At 41.9% G+C, this 17,725-nt stretch overlaps 1 protein-coding gene across 11 annotated transcripts in view; it reads right to left on the minus strand.

Annotated features, from left to right (window-relative positions):
* Positions 1 to 17,725, minus strand: part of DPF3 (D4, zinc and double PHD fingers, family 3) — a 182,797-nt gene that overhangs the window by 69,325 nt on the left and 95,747 nt on the right. For 8 of the 11 annotated variants that reach the window (XR_001412012.1, XR_001412014.1, XR_001412013.1 and 5 more), the window contains exons 4-7: positions 9,015 to 9,142; positions 5,032 to 5,127; positions 3,965 to 4,003; positions 272 to 350 (exon numbers count right to left, since the gene is read on the minus strand). Coding sequence is in view for 7 of the 11 variants with exons in the window: in XM_014941821.1 (XP_014797307.1) it covers positions 272 to 350; positions 3,965 to 4,003; positions 5,032 to 5,127; positions 9,015 to 9,142 (342 nt within the window). In the remaining 4 variants the exon portion in view is untranslated. The remainder of the gene's footprint in view (positions 1 to 271; positions 351 to 3,964; positions 4,004 to 5,031; positions 5,128 to 9,014; positions 9,143 to 17,725) is intronic. The other 3 variants (XR_001412015.1, XM_014941820.1, XM_014941822.1) reach the window with 1 other exon arrangement.

Raw genomic sequence — 17,725 nt, forward strand, 5'->3', positions numbered from 1 at the left:
ACAAAAGGCAGAGAAGCCAGAAAAAGAGGAGAAAGAGAAAGAAAATATAAGAGATGATTTATTATAGGGCAAAGGGAAGTGGAGTCTTGCCGAGGACTTAATTTTACTTCCTTCATGCAAAAACACCAAGAACAGCAGCAGCAGCAGGTGGCAAACATGCAAGTCAGAGAGCAGCAGAATATTTTGCTGGAAGGGAAAAGATGAAGCCCTGAGTGCACCGAGCTGGTAGGACCAGGCTGGAAGCAGAATCAGCTGTCTGGGTGCTACTTACTGTCACAAACATAGGGTTTGTCATGATCATCCTGGGAGGCAGCATCATTCCGTCTCCTGCCGCCTCCAGATCCCCGAGCCTGCAAGAACAAGAGGAATGTTAACATTATTCCATTGCCCCTCAGGCCTCCTGGTACCCCTCACCCTCCTATGAAAAATGTGCAATATAAAACTAAACAAATCCTCAGCTCCCATACAGGTTTGTCAGGAGTGGGCTTGACCCTTCATCTCCTAAGATATGCTCTACGGTAATGGACCTTGTAATGCAGTGGAGATCCCCTCCACAGATAACCCAAACTGTTCATCCATAGCAGTAGGTCACTGCCAGCACATATTCAGTTGAGTATCATCACACATTCATTTCTGAAGACGCTCAAATACCTTGCTTAACTGAATACGAATGAATGAATAGATGAACAGGTGTTAGAGGATAAATATAACCATTAAATCAGCCAGAAAACAGGCCCCAGATAAAACAGAGGTAAAATTATTTCCTTTAATATTTTCAAATGGGGGTTGTTTGTTTTGGTTTGGTTTATTTTCTAGCTGGAAAGCAATGTTTTGAAATGGCCTTCTGGGACAAAGATACCATGGCTAACTATAAAATGGAGCTTTGGCCAGTTAGTGGAAAAGATTAGGTAACATGGCTACCTACAGTAACAGAGAATGGGAATTACCCAGGAAAGCCTCTCTGCAGTTCTGTGTTCCCACAACACACCAAGCTGGCAGCCCTGGAAACCAAAGAGCTCTGATTCTCCACAGCACAGACTGCTCTGTCCTGAGCTCCAGGGGTAAGAGTGGAATCAAAGCATCACAGCTACTTGGTCCTGACCCTTCTCAGCTGAGATGCCAGCAAGGGGACAGCTGATAACCTGTCCAATGGTGGAGGCTGTGATGTGGAACTGGGACCTGAGCCAAGGCATTCAACTCTTTTGTGTTCACTAATGTACAGTCTGTAGATGACAACAATTTTAGACTTGATCTTTATTTGAGGAAGTGATCTGCAGGTGGACTGCTAGATAGCCCTTTATTAATTCTGCCAGCTAGTCTATTCCTGGGTAAAAGCAACAAAATTGTCTCTGCTGCTCCTCTTATTAAACTGTTGACGTTTCTCACCCTAGACAAGGTCGCCTGACTCCTTTGAGCTTCTGCATGTGAAAATAAGAAAGGGACAGAGCTTCATCAAGTAAAGCTGGAGAAGATGTAGAAATTCTGAGAATATTAGTGGCCCAGACACAAAGGGGTCATATAAGCTCTGTCCCTCTTCTATGGATTTGGGACTGAACTAGCACTATTTGAGCTGCATTCCGTTGGACATCTAAAGAGAAGGAACAAGGAACAGTTTTTCTCCGGCCTGCCACAGTCTGTCAAAACAGGGATTTATAAAAAATTCACACATTATTTCCCTGGGATTGCTCAGGTCTAACTCTTAACACAGTCCTGAATGAAAGACATGGATTTGTGGCTGTTTGGATGGGGTAAATACTATTAGGTATGACAAGTATATCTCTGCCTTCTGCAAAGACCTCTGTGCAGATCAGCACACATGTGCAGAGTGAGATTTGTAAGGGTGAACTGAAAAGCAGTTTCACCCTGAAAAAGGCCCCAGCAACAATTGTTTGGTGGAAGCTACTTTACTGACCATATCACATGAAATCTTACCAGTCTGCAATATTTTCTCTCTGACTGCCAGCTCTGTAAACCCCCTCTGGGCTATGAAATCAATCCCAGGCTAGTTCCTTGCTTCCCTCACTACTGCAAAACGTGCTGCAAGCTGAATTTCGGTCAATGGCAGCTCCTATACAATCCTCAGCTCGTCAGAGTCTTCACAGAGACAAGTGATTGGCCCTTAAAAAATGTTTCTGCTGATAACTGGATTAGGATCCAATTTCCCTATCCTACCAGCTGCATTGGCTTTTCAGGGCTGTGAAAAAGCTATAAAGTCTTATTTTTGTCACCGGTCAGTAGGTCTGACTCTGTTTACACACCGAGAACGGATCTGTTGAGTAAGAAGGTACTATTTTTACATAGGCACCTTTCAGAATAGGATGGTAATTTAAGGTCTGTTGCTCGAAGTTTCGCTAGTCTTACAGCCAGCTGTTTCCCTTCAAACTGCTCTCTACACAAACACAAGGGTACAGCAGTCATGTCATGACCGCACGTCAGATACACTTTTTCATGCACTGAACACACAGGGGGAGATTTTTCAAGTCAATGACTTTCAATGAGACTTGGGTTCCTAAATGTCTTTAGTGCCTTTGAAATTGTCCCACGGGATATTGAGCTGACAAGCAGACAATCTGTACAGGTGCAGCTGCATTCCTCTCATATCTCCTAGCAAACTACCCTTCCCAGCTCCTGCCACATTCTCCTTGTCCGGCTCCTTCTATAAATCCATCTCTTCAGCCTTCAGTGTCCTTCCCTAACACTCCCACCATTTCAGGGCTAGCCTTGAGGGGGTAGTAAACCGAGCAGCTACCCCGGGGATGCTAAATTGAGTGCCCCGTGCTTGCTGTCAGCACTCCAGTCTGTTGAATTCAGTCACCCAGGACTGCCTTCATCCTCCTGATGGGATGCAGCAAAGACTACGAGACTTGACGTGTGAGGCCTGGAAGCCATGGCACGGCGGCCTTGAAGCAGCCCTGAAGCAGCCAGAGAGAGTAGCCAGAGGGACAGATGGAGAGTCCAGGATTAAAAATAAAATCATGCTGTAGGGGAAAGGAAGGGGCATGTGCAATTTGGAAGTCCAGAGCAGTAATTCTGTCGCATTAATCCTGCATTGATGCTGTCAGCCCTTCTCACTGCTTCTCTGAATCCCCAAAGGCCACAGTCTGCAGGATCTAGTTTCCTATGCATGTCCTTCCCCTCTTCTACCCTCTAAAAATACCCTAAGCAACTCCTTCCCAGAAACAAAGTGCTGCACAGGTTTCATGTCCTCTAATTTCAAATCCTTGGTCCCGATTCCCTACAGTGGGTCAGGCTCACATTAGGAAAGGGCTGCTTGAGGAGTGGCAAAACACTCATGACCAGACACAATTCAGGCTGCAATTCAGGCTTACCAGTTTTCAACAGCTAGGGGATCTGGCCCTAATTTTGAAATCCTAATTTATACCACATTTTGCTTTGGTTATTGATGCCATCATATAAAAACGAAAATTGCTCAAAGTATTTGGCACTCTTCAGACTTCTCTTTTTTGGACTGAATGAAGCCAGGGCACTAGCAGAGCAGGAGTTAGTTACAAGAAAAAGGCAAGAGATCCTGCTGCTCCTGTACTTAATAGGGGGCCAGTTGTAGGGCAGAAAATAAGACGTAAATTTATGCTTCAAAATGAATGGGACATCTAGTACCCTCTAACTCCTTTCCCTACAATACCAGAGAAAAAGTAATAGAGTTACTCTGAAACAGTTTCCTGAACAGGGGAGTAAAACTTTGCGCATAACATTCACTTCAGGACTTTGTGTAGGCCTGGGATATATGAATACAGCAAGTTCCCTTCTTCTGAGTGGTATATTTCTTTGAGCTATTCACTCTTTCACTCACCCTAACCAGCATGCGCAATTTATGTGAGAGCAACTTATTAGAAGAGTTGTTAGCCTGGAATATTAGTTGATTGCTACAGTCAAGCTTGTGTGCATGTATCGATTCTAACTCCTGGTTTTGGTTACTGGTTCATACAAATTTTCTGAAACTTACATTTTTCTGGAAAATTTTTTTCCAGGTGGGGGTCTTTGGCTAAGAAAGAAAGAAAGAAAGAAACTGGTTCAGGTGATTTTGAGAATAAGGAAGGTGAAATATATACTTATCCAATTATTAAAGTGCTTTGATCTTATATTAAAGGACTTAAGCTCCAAAATAAAGAGGAGCAGAAAACTGAAACAACACAACAACAGAGGAAACCAAAAGAGAGGGTCTGATGCATAAGTACATTGCAAGTATTCAATGTGGTTTTATGTCTTTCTCTTATTCAAAAGCTATTATATCCTGCTCATTTGGTGTAAAATGTGGCCCTTCTTGCTTGACTCCTACAAACACATCAAAAGGTACTTCTAGAGCTCCTGTGCCCCTGCAGCATCTGCTGCAGCCAAAGAGAGAAGAAAATGCTCAAAACTTCTGAGAATTGTGTTCACGATTATTTAGATGCCTAGCTTAAGGGGCCACAATTGAAAATGTTGATTCCAAGTTTTAAAATGTTGGCCTCATTATTTAACTGGTGCCCTGCTGAAATCGTGAAAAGACATCTTAGGTAAGAGAAGGGACACAGACTCTCCTACGGATAAAATATTGCCCATTTTAAGCAAATGGAAGATTTGCCATGGGCTCAAGAGGGCCAATGTCAGCCACAAAGTGCTACCTTGGAGAAAGCTGCAAAATGTATTAACACAGTTCAAGTTACTTCTATTAATATTTTTTTTTTTGGCTGTCATGACTGAATTCATTGCTTTTCTGTAATTATTAAAGTAAGAGCTTTGTAATAGCAGGATGTCATCATAATTATCACAGTTTACATTATAATTGTAAATATAACACTATAATAAGTTTACCCCAAATTTTTACTCTTAGGAGTCTTTTTCCTTGGTAATTCACAAAAACAAGCTGAAAACATATTTTAAAATATTCTACTGTATGACTGAAAATTACCTACAGTGATCACTATGATCTATCCATAGATACACAATTTGCATATACAACACGTGACAAATATACACTAGAAAGCAGAGGTTTGCTTCCTTCCTTTCCATTCCAATAAAGTCTCCACCTACCCGTCCTCTAGGCCTGTTCTTTCGCTTTGGAATATCTTCTTCCAAGTCCTCTTCCTCATTCACTTCATCTGCATTTTCATCATTTTCTAAAACCCTCTGTGGTTGAACAATAAACAGGAATGGTTAGAAGAAAAAAAGATGACACATACAACCAACTTTGCTCTTTACCACAGAGACTGCAGGTTATTAAATTATGGTTGATTAATGATATAATGCCAGATCAGATCCCAGAACCCCTACTTCTTTCTGCTGAAGCAAAATTTGCTTTCCCTTCCACCCTCAGTTCTCCACAGAGTTCTTATTAAGAAATATACCACTGATATAAGTCAACTACAAAAAAAAGGTTCCTAAGAAATAACAGTGGCATCCCTGAACACCGATATCCCACGACAACACAAGTATTAGTGTGCATAACTGTAGGCCCTGTCTGGGAAATCATTTGCATGATTTTTTTTATTTTGGCTTCTTGCACCTTAAATTTTTTTGTTTTCCTCTAATGTTGAGAACGCACTTTAAGAAGACAGAAATCAGTGTTTTTCCCTTTGGCAGCACAGAATTTTCTTTGTTTAGCAGAAATGGAGAAAATTCCCCCATATATTCCAGCACATTGAGTGGATCGAGACAGTAACATCTTTAAGGGCTCACACCACAGGTACAACTTTGTGATCTGGAAGCAGGGGTCTTGCTGCATGAGAATGCTGAGGAAGTACAGGTCTCATTGCAGTTAATAGGAACAACAGCAATAGTTCCTTCAATTTATTATTTAATAGGAACAATAATTCATCATCTCATATAATAGTGAGAGGTTCAGGCCGGGAAATTTCAATCCTTTTATCTTGATCTTTTGCAATGCAACCTCTATGGAATCAAACACGGGCTGGCAGCTCTGAAAACATGCACAAAGTTGGACAAAGCATGGACAAAGGCAAGACAAGCCATCCCAACACTATTGTGGAAAGAAGTCCCACTGAAATTTCCTCAGCCCTTGGCATGTCTGCTAGGAATACAGAAATGGACCCAGCCACTCCTGCTACTCATGGTGTGGTGTCATTTTGTAAGGGACTTATCTGGAATCGCTGACTTATCTTTGCCATGTCACCATTCATTTAAATTATGACATGCAGCCATGATGCAGATTCAAATCAGTGACTTTGAAATGATGGGGAGGTTTTCCAGTCTTTTACTTTATTTGTGCCTTCCCTATAATTTCTATGTAACAGGTATTTGAGAGCCAGCAGAGGGAGAACAGGAGCAAATCATAGTTGCTCTCCTTCCTACATACCTCAAGCACTGAATTTTGAATTTGTGGGAAAGAACACAGCAGAAATTTCACTTTAAAAGAATCCTGCATTTGGAAGACCAACCATGCAAATTTATTCTTAATTTTTAAGGCTAACGTTGGACAGTATCCCTTTTAAAAAGTCCAAACAACTTTTAGAACATGATAGAGGATGAAGTCTCCATCTTCTTTTTATTTTTAAATCTCAGGAGGCTATTAATGAGGTCAGACCATCATGAAATATAATAATACCAGAGTACTAAATACTAGAGGGTGGAGAAGTTAAGCAAATTCCAATTCCACATACATAAAATATTTCTTCAAAATTCATGCAATTTGCATACACTGACTTCATCTTAGAAAACTGGAGCACTGGGAAAACGTTGTGCATGAGACTAGTGCTACGTAAGAAAATATGTAACCTTAGCGATATGAGTTTATATTTTCACAGTGCTTTGTATCTTAAATCATCTCCAAAAAGAGAAAAGGCTGCCACTATACTATATGTGGGAGGGGAAGGAGCTAGTTTACAACAATAATACTACACAGAGGCAGTTAAGAGAAATATTACAAATCACTTTCTTCATGTAAAATTGCAGCATCAATTTAAGAAAGAGATAATAAGTAACCAAATGTCAATTTGGTGACACTGCCAGGGTAATGACTTTAATTCTTGATAGAAGGGGCATAACCTTTCTGATGCATCGTCAAAAGGCTCTTCTAAGCTTCCTCCAGTGAACAATGGAGACACACATTCAACACCAATTTAATGTAGAGCAAAACCCTCAACCCTGTTAAATACCAGCTGTACGGCAGGACCCAATGACTGCATCTATTTAGCAGGGGCAATCCCTACCCGTTTTAGAAAAGTAACTTTTCCTACTCTGTCATTCTAAAACAGTTTCGCTGCCCACTACACCTCAGTGCAGCTACGCACCAAGCCTTCTCCTGACAGACACTGTGAGTTTGAGATGGTGGTAAGTGGCTGGTACTGGGGTGGGAATTACAACTATGTCTATCCCACCTGCTCGCTCTCCCCGCCACTGAAGCCGGGCCCTTTCAAGTTACGGCACAGAAGAGCACACGAAGGGACAAAAGGGAAATTTGCATTCTCTTATTTATCACATGGATGAAAGGCACTGATGGTGGTTTTGATCTGGCACAGCCTGGCTGCCAGGCAGGCAGTGTGTTAAAGCACACACTGAAAGCTGGCTGCTAGTAAAGGCTTCGGCAATCGGTTTTGTATAGACTGGATCCAGATAAGCTGTGCTTGCATCAGAAACAGCAGCAAGGCATGCCTTTTGCATCTTTTGTGACGAAACTTGCATCCGGATGACAGGTTACAGCTATAGCACTTTAGCTGAAAAATTTTTGTATGTTTTTGTCCCCCCTTCCTGCTCTGCAATGCCCAGGCTGGTGTCAGTTCCACCGTCTCTGAAGGTCCCTTTCCTTGGACTGCTGTTAGGGATGATTTGGGAGCTCAGATCACACAGCAACATCCAAAGGCACTTGCTGATCTCGTAAGGATGCTGCACCATGACTTCTTGGGACCTTGGAAGCAGGTATAAACAAAGCTTTAGGGCTCTCAGCTTAATAGACCCAGATATGCTACTGAAGAAGGGAATATAGAGGGGCCTCATGCTGAGCTTTCCCCCACTCCATGAGCAAGGGACACTTCATCTTTGGTGGTGCTCCTTTACCTGTATAACTGGGAATGCGAGTGTTTTGCTGCCCTTATGTGTAGGAAATTTCTAGTAAATAGACCAGTAGGACTGAGCTCCAGGGGTATAGATTTGATGCCCACGCTCTTGTTGCATTTGGCATGAGGCTGCCCATTCAAATTTTTCCTAGTTTTACGTATAGATGCAATATCTTGTATCTCAGCCAGGATTACCAAGTTTTACACATCGCCAGTGGCTTCTGCTAAAAATCACTAATGGACTCATAGCACACTGGGTTTTTAGCATCATCAGAGATGTACTGCTGCTCCCCTAGGAGAGGTCTGCTTTCCTAGTGATTTAAGATTCTTTATAAAGTTACATGTCCTTATATAAGAACCCTTTATATTAGCTGAACTCTTTCTATGACAGGCCTACAAATGTGTTTCTACTTTTAATTATTAAAGGATGAAATGGAACCGTGACAAATAACTTTCAAACCATAGTGTATGTGAAAAGGCAGTATTTCTCATACCTGCATCACTAATAATAACTGAGGTAATAAACATTAGAACATTTTTATTTCTTTATTTTGCTTGTATAATTCCTGAATGCTTCTCAGTATAAGAAAAAACAGGCAAGGCAATGACGCTTATTTGTCTACCGTCAGCAGCTGTGAATCCAACTTCAAATCCACGTCCAAATTCACTTTAAGTATGAGGCACTAAAAATCAGTTTATCGTCGGGACCCATCTCTGCTTGTCAGTTTTATATGTAATCGCCTCATAGTGCTACAAAACAAATTCCAACACAGGAGCTGTGCTGAACACAGCCAAATGACTGAGATTCTTGTGACAGGAGAAGTGTGGGTGATCCCAAGTTCATTTTGAGCATCACAGTGTAGCACAATGGTTTGATAACATTTTGACAGTAGAATGACACAGCTATCAACAGATGCACTGTTCTGCCACAGGACAGAATCCACTAGGCTTAAAGATAAACTGTAAAATCCAGCCCTGCTGTCAGGGCACGGGGCTCTCCTTTACCTGGATTTCTTGTATAGTGTCTTCCTCTTTAGTGTCTGCTTTTTTCTCTATTCCCTCTCCACGCAGCAAGGCTTCCAGAGTTGTACTTTCAGATGTAAACCCATCTTTTTTCAGAGGCAGATCAACTTCTGAAAAACAAAACACACTGGTTACATGTGTCCCCCCAGACAGCTAACAAGCCTGACAGAGATGACAAGCAGAAGACTGACAGACTTTCAAGCTTATTTCTGTCTTGAAGGAGAGTTCTTCAAGTTCTTCTTCTAACTGCTAAGGATCCCCGTATAGGTTTCATTTCTATCTTACTGAAAACCTGAAATCTTTTCAGTTGCTGTGTTTGCTTACAGGAAAAAAAGGCTGGATATATTATATCAGGAGGAAATAAATGGGGAAAAAATAATTTTCCTTTATGTAAGCTTCATATGCTTCAAATAAAGAACAAAACCAGGGCTTTCTAAGATACTGAAATAACAAATATGAAGAACTGATCTCCTGAAGCAGAGAAGTAGTTTAATGCAATTTAGCATCTGGCACAGTTTATACAGCACAGCTTCAAGCAGCATTCTCCTGCACCAGGGCTTGTTTCACACGTGGGGAAGCCATAAGCTTGGGGGGGGGCAATGCTGAGAACCTAAACTGAAAAAAAAAAGGGATGTGTCTTGAATTTTCATTTAATATTGACTAGATAAAATCTTCAGTTTGTTGTAAATGGGCCTACATTGATGAAGAAGCACCAGCCAACATGGCTATGAGTGCAGAATCCAGCCCACAAAGCAGGATGACCCCCAGCCACTGCTGGAAGAGCTGAAGGCTGGCCTGGGGCAGGCCTGGGGCACAGGACTCCAAGAGACAGAGTGGGTTTATGAGGAAGCTTGATGCAACTTGCCATACAATTGAAGGAACAAAGATTTATTCCCTTTCCAAATGAGGCTGTGCAGCAGGCAGGCAAATACTGCATGTAAATTTTACCAAGATGTTAAAATAAATGTGGGGGAGAATTCAATTCTCCTTGTAGATCCTGGCCTTTACCCCACTTGTACAGGAGTTCATTCAGAGCAACCCTATAGCAGAGCGACATCCTGAACATCTCTTTTACCTGACAATGCTGGGTGTGGATTTCTCAAGTACTCCTTCCTTCTACAACTGATTCCTTCCTCTAGACCAACATCTTTATAAAGTAATAAGGTACAGGACTGATGCTCACAAATCAGCATCTGCTGTCCTTATTTCATAGTTCTGTCCACTTCTTATCTTTTAGGACTATGTTGTGTTCCCCAATTTGCCTGAAGCTCCCTGCCTTTCTATCACCATGAGCTGTAAACTCTGCACAGCAGAAATTCATGTGTTTATAAAGCCCCAGATCACTCCTGCAATCCAAATAATGAATGAACACTTCCACCTGGGACAGTAAAGTATAATCTGTTTCTCGGGGGCAATTGCGTCCCAGCAATATGTTTGTTCTATATATGAAAAACTCTAAGCCAGCAAATGGTTCAGGGTCCCTGATCAGCGCTTCCACAACATGCTTGCTCAAGTCTTCTGAAGTGAGAGAGCATTGCTCAGCCAATAACCACAGAAAAACCAGCAAAAATTCCAGCAAAAGCTATTCTATTCATGGAGGGAAAGGCTGAGTATAAACCATGCAGAAAACCCAAACCACTGGGATTTTCAAAGGAAACTCCCAGGACAACCCACACAATAGGATGGGGTCAACAGTGAATTGATCCCCCTTCTCATCACAAGGAGGTCTATTCAACCAGGCCTCTGTTTTCTGCATTAAGCTCAGCACACACACCCCATTATGCCACCTTCCCCAACTTCTCCCTTACTTGAGCTATAAAAAAGACAGAGAAGTCAACAGAGAATCATACAGATTGAATTTCCCTGTTTGAACTCCTAGTACCTCCCTCTGGATGCTAAATCCAGACATTTCAATAGAAAGAAGGGATTTTAGACTTGATTTATGTGCAAATCCCAACACTTGAATCTGAAGTCGCTAAGGAACCTCCGTAATCATCTCTGGCTGTGGGCTTGGCTTGGTTTCAAAGTCCTGTGCTTAGGTGCAAAAGGGCATTTGCTTTGTATTTAGAACCTTGTGGGACTGCAAAACCCAAGGGGTCATCATACATTCAGCAGGAGAAGAAGCTTCAAGCAAGCTCAAGGGCATCGGAAACAAACATGTCTTCACTGTGACAGGCTACGCCTGTCTCTGGATACCAATACACGCAGCAAAGGAATACATTAGGAAAAGGGAACGAGCAAGGAAGGGGTGAGGGATGAGTAAAACATATATATGAAAGTAAAACTACTTCCTGTTTGTTCCAGAGATATTGAACATTAACTCAGAGGGAAAGGTAGGCTTTAAGGTCAGAAACCGGCAGCTGTCTTTAATAGGCACGTTTGGTTTGTCTGGTGCTGCTACTTCCCACCCGCAGCACCCCAGGAGACTTTTCATCCAAAACTCTCAGAGCATATTTTAATTATTAAATTTAACATCCCACTGACAAGGCGGTGTGAGGTAATACTTTTATTCCCAGCTTACTGATCGGGAGATTAAGTCACCAAGAAGTAAACTTAGCAAGCAGGAAATCCAGCAAAAGACACTCAGGGCAGCTGCCTCCCATCTGCTTGCTAAGCTTACTGCTACTCAACTCCTTCATTTTCTTCTCCAACTTCTAGGAGTCCGTCTTCATTCCTAAGTAGCTCTAGAAAGTGGGAAATGGCAGATGCTCTCTTATCTGGAATGTAAAGTTTACAGTACAAAAACCTACAAAGGTCCAAAGACAACTTCTTAGTAAGGAATTTAATCTTTTAATGAACTCAGTCCTTCCTGAAGATGGCTAGTCTGTAAAGGATACAGTAATGAAGACAGGAAATTATGTTTCCATACCACTTTTTGAATCCCGAGAGATAAAAGTCTCCAAGTATCTAAACAATGGTTCAGTTAACCTAAAGAAATAGTTAAACACTACTAGGGATCATTCAATTCATTTCACTAAATCCCTAATTTACTCTTTCCTATTTAACTCTCCAAGATTTTCCCACAAAAGCTAGAAAAGTATGTTTCTCTCTTATGCCTGTAGGCTACAGAAAACTGAGAAGCCAACTCAATGCCTGAAATGTAGTCTTCATGGGAAAGATCAAGGCTTCACCCAAACCACGGGAACTGCTGCACAGAAGCAAAGCGGTGTCCGTTTCACCCACTATTCTGCTTATGAAGGCACCAGCCAATGCCAGAAGCTTCAAACAAGGCCAAAGAAAGTCTTTCAGGCTTCAGAAATTAAGCTGTAACCCCAACCTTGCCTCTGTTTGCTTTGATATTTGTTGTGCTATACTATGCCGTCGCCACAGATGCTGCAGAAAAAGGTATGAGTGTCAGGAGAGAAATGCAAGGAAAATAATCGACCCTACTACTAGATGTCATCCTGATCTCTAACAGGCCAGTCCTGAGGGATAGATGCAGTATAGCTTCCACTTATCCCAAATCTGCCTCTTCTGGAAATGCACAGACTAGCCTGCCTTTTCTGAATTTTGATACGCTTTTGCCCTCGATTTTTTCCCACCTGAGTTCAACAGTTAAACTATGGTTTGAAGGAAGGAGTGGTTCACTTTATTGCTTGTCCCTTGTTTTTCCTATGAGACAGGGAAAACAGACATTGCTGACCAAAGTTTTTTGTCATTTCTTTTTATTCCTCTCCTTTTGAAGACAAACAGTCACAATCTTTTCTATCGCTCTGCTGTGGGAAGTTTTCCATATGGCTTTGTCCTGTCAGATCTCTCTGAACTCCCTCTTATTCTTCAATAATCTTCCCAAGATGGACCAATACTGCACCTGGTATTTTCAGATGAAGCCACATCCCCCCATTTAAACAAATGCATTACAATATTGTTTATATTACCCCTCAGGCAGCATCCTGTAGTGCCCAAGCTGCATACTAAGCAGAATTAGGGACATTGTTACAGGAACGAGAACTTTCTATAAGTAATACTTTCAACACACAGGTGACAATGGCCATCCTGTTCACCAAGCACATTCCAATCTATGCAAGGAGACTTGCACAGACCTCCCTTACCTCGATGGCTCTAAATCACTTTGTACTATGTGCAAATCTTTGTAATTTACAAGGTACTCCCTCTCTCCAGCTTCTTCATTACTGTATTACACCACGCTGGACGAAACACCAAGCCCTGACACACCAGCTGTTAGCTTTTTTCCATAATGAAAGCTCTTTGTCTCATTTTTTTCTTTGTTTCATCTTTTATTCTAAAAGTTTTGATCAAAGACAATGCTTTGTTTCTCTTTGGAGGTCTATTACATACCAGAGGTCTTCAGAAAGTCTAAGCAAATTGTCAACCACCTTATCTATTAGTCCTTTATACATCATGTAGAGAATTTTAAGAAAGTAGTGAAATATGCTTTTCCTCAGTAGGAAATAAAAAAAGTAGTCAGTTAGAACCTCCTATATCATCATTTCCCATGTGCATTACTGCTTATACCTAATTACCTTTTCAATCAATTTCTCAAACTTCATGTAGAATTTATGGGTCTTTAAAACCTTGACTCACATCCAAATCCCTTTTAAATATAGGTAATAACATTTGCTACTCACTAATTGTTCTAAATGCTTTCTATTGCAACTCCTAGTTTGTATCACAAGCTCTTCTTTAAACATTGCAATTTCAGAGAACATAATCTTTATTACAAGTAATAACTACTAGTAAAAGCACTATAACTAAAAGCTTACTCTTTTATATAATAATTTTAAGAAGGCTTGTAGATAAATTTCCTTTTGATTAGTGTTGCAAATGCAATAGCACCTAGTTAGCGTAAGAGACACAGGGAATACTCAGAACCATACAAAATGGAAGTGTCAAATCACCAAAAAACATAAATGAAAAATAAAATGTTATTTAAGAATTCTTCCTGCTTTAATAGACCACGGTATTATTGGTGTCACAGCTAAATATTGTGCATATATTATAATTCAAATATGCATGTGTGCATATAATTAAAATTTATGTTTCTTAACTTGGCAGAGTCCCTTTCATAGTGATTAAACTAACCTGGTTCTCTCTGCTTAGCAGCTCAGTGCAGCAACCTCTCTATTTATCAAGGTCCTTTGACCGCAGTGGTAAAATCCGAGCGGGCACCCATGCCAGCATCATTCCTGTATCTGTTTTCTATTGAACTGCTGCCTCCAAAAGAAGCACATTTTCACAAATCCTACAAAATGGTGGGCTTTTTCAAGTTTTGCGTCACCAAAATAGCTGCAAATTCTGGTCCTTACATATGCCACATTTGGTTTCCAACGCATGGGGAGCTAAGCAACTTTTCTGTGTCTCTTTGAAACATAAATTAAAAACAACCATCCCTTTTTCTATACAGTGCAATGTATTTGTTTTACAATGGATCATTTCCATCTCCACAGTAGCAGCTGCCACCCAAGCCATCATCTCTGTGCACTCGTAAGCAGCTCCATTTCCAGTTCTAATTGGGAACAGAGATACTTATTGGGTGAGTTCCAGCATGATCTATCACGCCAGAGACAGCTACTATGCAAACCAAAGCAATCCGGCTTCCAAAAACCCTCTTAGACAAACACTGACTTTGCACACATAGATCCTTGCCTTTTTGTTTCTTGGTTCTGGTTTTTTGGAACATAAAAAGTGCCAGAGGAAACTATATATTAGGAGTCCATGAAGTGCTGTTTAAGATGGATACATCCAAGGATATTACCTTAACAACCACTACCTCTTTAAAATCATGTAGGTGGTCTAAAAAAGCCACCTAATTCACAGCAAACAGAACTACTGCTGAGCGAATGCAGCCACTAAGCTCATTAAGAGGATGTGGCAGGATATGTCTGAAAGTGCAGCGCAGTGGCTCAGCAAGCAATTAAATCCCATGACAGTTTAAAATGAGAATCTATCAGTGTCACAAGAGTGTGAAGCCTCAGCATCTCTGCTGTTCCCACCCCCAGCGTTTTATTTATGATGGCGTATTGGGAACATGGGAAGTCAAAAAGATTATAATGAAATATGCCATATAAAAACCAGATTAAGCCTGCTCTTCTTTGGGGAAATATGCAGAGAGAGAAGCTGTCTGTTAGCTGTCGAGTTTGCAAAAGATACCATCTTTTGGGATGGTGCTCTCTGCCAGCAGACAGAGTGCCCCAGGGGAAATGGTGGTGAAAAACCCAGACAAGCAGCATCCATCCATCCATCATATGCTCATCTCCACATCTCCAAGGCACAAATATAGCGTTAGAGTGCAAAGGGTGGGGGCAGGGGGGATGGAATCCCTTAAGAAAGAAAGAGGAGACAATGCCTTACGTGAATAACTGGGTTTTGTAGCTTTTCTGTGCGCACACAACCAGATTCCTCTTAGCTTGTTGCTTGCTTGCTTGTTATGTTCATGGCTAGTACAGTGATTTGTTACCATCCTTGGAACGGATGCATTCACAGCAGTGACCAGAACCAGGTATATTAAAGGCAGGACTCTGCAAGCTTTTTTCATAAGCTCTGCCAGCACAGCGCAGCACAGACATTCACTCCTCCTGCAGATCCGGATCTTCAAAACCCTTCTTTCACTGCACCATCTCCTGCTATCCCAGGGGCAGATGCTCACGTTGCTGCTGTCGTGCTTTACTCCTGACCTCCCACAGTGCCTGCTGTCCCGATCTGTTCTCCCAACACTACTGCAATTCAGCATCCTTCCGTACCAAACTTGTCAGTGCCAGTTCTACACTGACAATCCTCTCCAACCCTGGTCCACAGGACCTCCTGTCAGTCCAGCCCTGGGCCTCCCCTGGGACTAGACTACTGATAACACACTCTCACAATGAGTCCATAAAGCCAGACAAATGCCCCTAGAGACTAGTAAACATCAAATTCACTTTATTTTTAATCCAAGCCAGATGCAATAAAGCCATGGCTGTACTTGAGATTGTAAGGCTACTGCAGTCTCCCCCACCAATTCTGCCCTCAAACCTCATGTATATTATTGCACTCTCAAGGTAAACAGGACCACACTGAGAAAAAAGAATCCAGTCAAAAAGAATGATAAACCAGGTTTAGAAGCAAGATTACTTGAAAACAAGAGAGTATTTGTTTCCTCAGAAACAAACCATTTTGCGTGGAAAGAACAGTTTGGAGGACTATCTGCCATTAAGTGAAAAATCCTTTTCAGGCTGGAGCCATGGGATCATCCAAAATGAACTTTAGTAAATACTTGTTGCAAATTTCAGGCACTGCTGAGGTTTGCTCTAGGGAGCACCGGGAGACTGGAAAATCCCAATGTCTCCCTAGCACCTCTTCCTGCAAAGCTGGTAGTCTCATGGTAAGGCTGGGGAGGAGAAAGGGGCAGGGGGAGAAAGTGAACAGATTGAAGAAGGCAGAGGAAACTATGATAAGAGGGGATTTCACTCTTCAGTCTGAGCATAAACTGCAGAAGAATCAGAGGACCACTTTGAATTTTAAGACCAGGATCGAACGGAAAGCTTCTATCAGGCCCTAGCTAAAATACATCTCAGGAGGCTAAAACCCAACAGGAAGGAGAAATAAGACTGCAGAAAATAGCAGAGGCCCTCAAACATGAGGTTAAGCATTGTTTAGCTTAACCCATCATCAAAATGTGGACTTTACAAGCAGCTGTATTTCTTTGGCAGACTAGAATGCCTCCATAAAATCTCTCAATAAAAAAAAAACAGCCCTCCTGTCAGTTGCCTCTTAGAAGTTCTTTACAGATTTATTTCTCAGCACAGATATAAATCATTGTCACCTATAATATACTGTACCTGCTTCTCAAAGACTGCCAAATTACAATGTCAGGCTAAATGCTAGATCAGGTAACTACCATCAGGGCTCAAATCATGAAGGATTATCTCCATTCAATAACATTATTCTAGCACTCATTTGTGTTCTGGTCATTCTTGCATTTGTGTTCTAGATGGGCTCACGCTGCACCAGGACTTTTGCAGCACCAGGAAACACTGTAGGCAGTATGGAGGGACAGAGGCTGGCTGGGTAACTGCTACCATTTAGAGAAAATTCCTGAGTTTCATCTATTTCATCTAAATTCATCTATTTCCTTTGGGCTTTGCATCAGCCTGACGGGGCTTCTGGCCCGTTTGGAGTAAGAGAATAACTTGGCTACCTATCTGGAAGTAGTCATATAGATACATTCACACAGATGGATGGGCCTTTTGACCCATCAGAAGAACCAGAATGTGATTATTGTCCGGTAACCAGAGAGCTATCAGCAAACACTAGTCACCCCCACACCACAGAGTGGGGCCAGCCACCCCCACAGTGCACGCTCCGCACACGGTAACGGGGTGGACCTCCACCGAAATCACCTCTGCCGTTTCCATATGTGACAGCACTGAGTAAAACCACTCAGACTGAAAGCAAACTCATACATAAACCACGCGTACAACCAGCCATGCTGTAACCTTGCTGCAAACTCGGTGAGACTCTGCATAGCTTCTCCTCTTCCTTATCGAGGACAGCGGAGGGGATACCTTTAGTAACAGATAAATCTCTGTAATGCAGTTATCTCTCAACTGCAGCGCACAAGCATCCCAATTAATTCAGTCCCGGCCTAGCAGAGCCGGCACTAAGCCAGAGCTGATAAACCTGCCAAAGCCAATCTGAGTCTTGCAACGATTCTTGGGAGCCTGCTCTGTGCTTTCTGGTGCTCCGGACTGACGGGG

Source organism: Calidris pugnax, unplaced genomic scaffold (genome assembly GCF_001431845.1).
Source record: "Calidris pugnax isolate Ruff unplaced genomic scaffold, ASM143184v1 scaffold56, whole genome shotgun sequence".
NCBI classification, from domain to species: domain Eukaryota; kingdom Metazoa; phylum Chordata; class Aves; order Charadriiformes; family Scolopacidae; genus Calidris; species Calidris pugnax.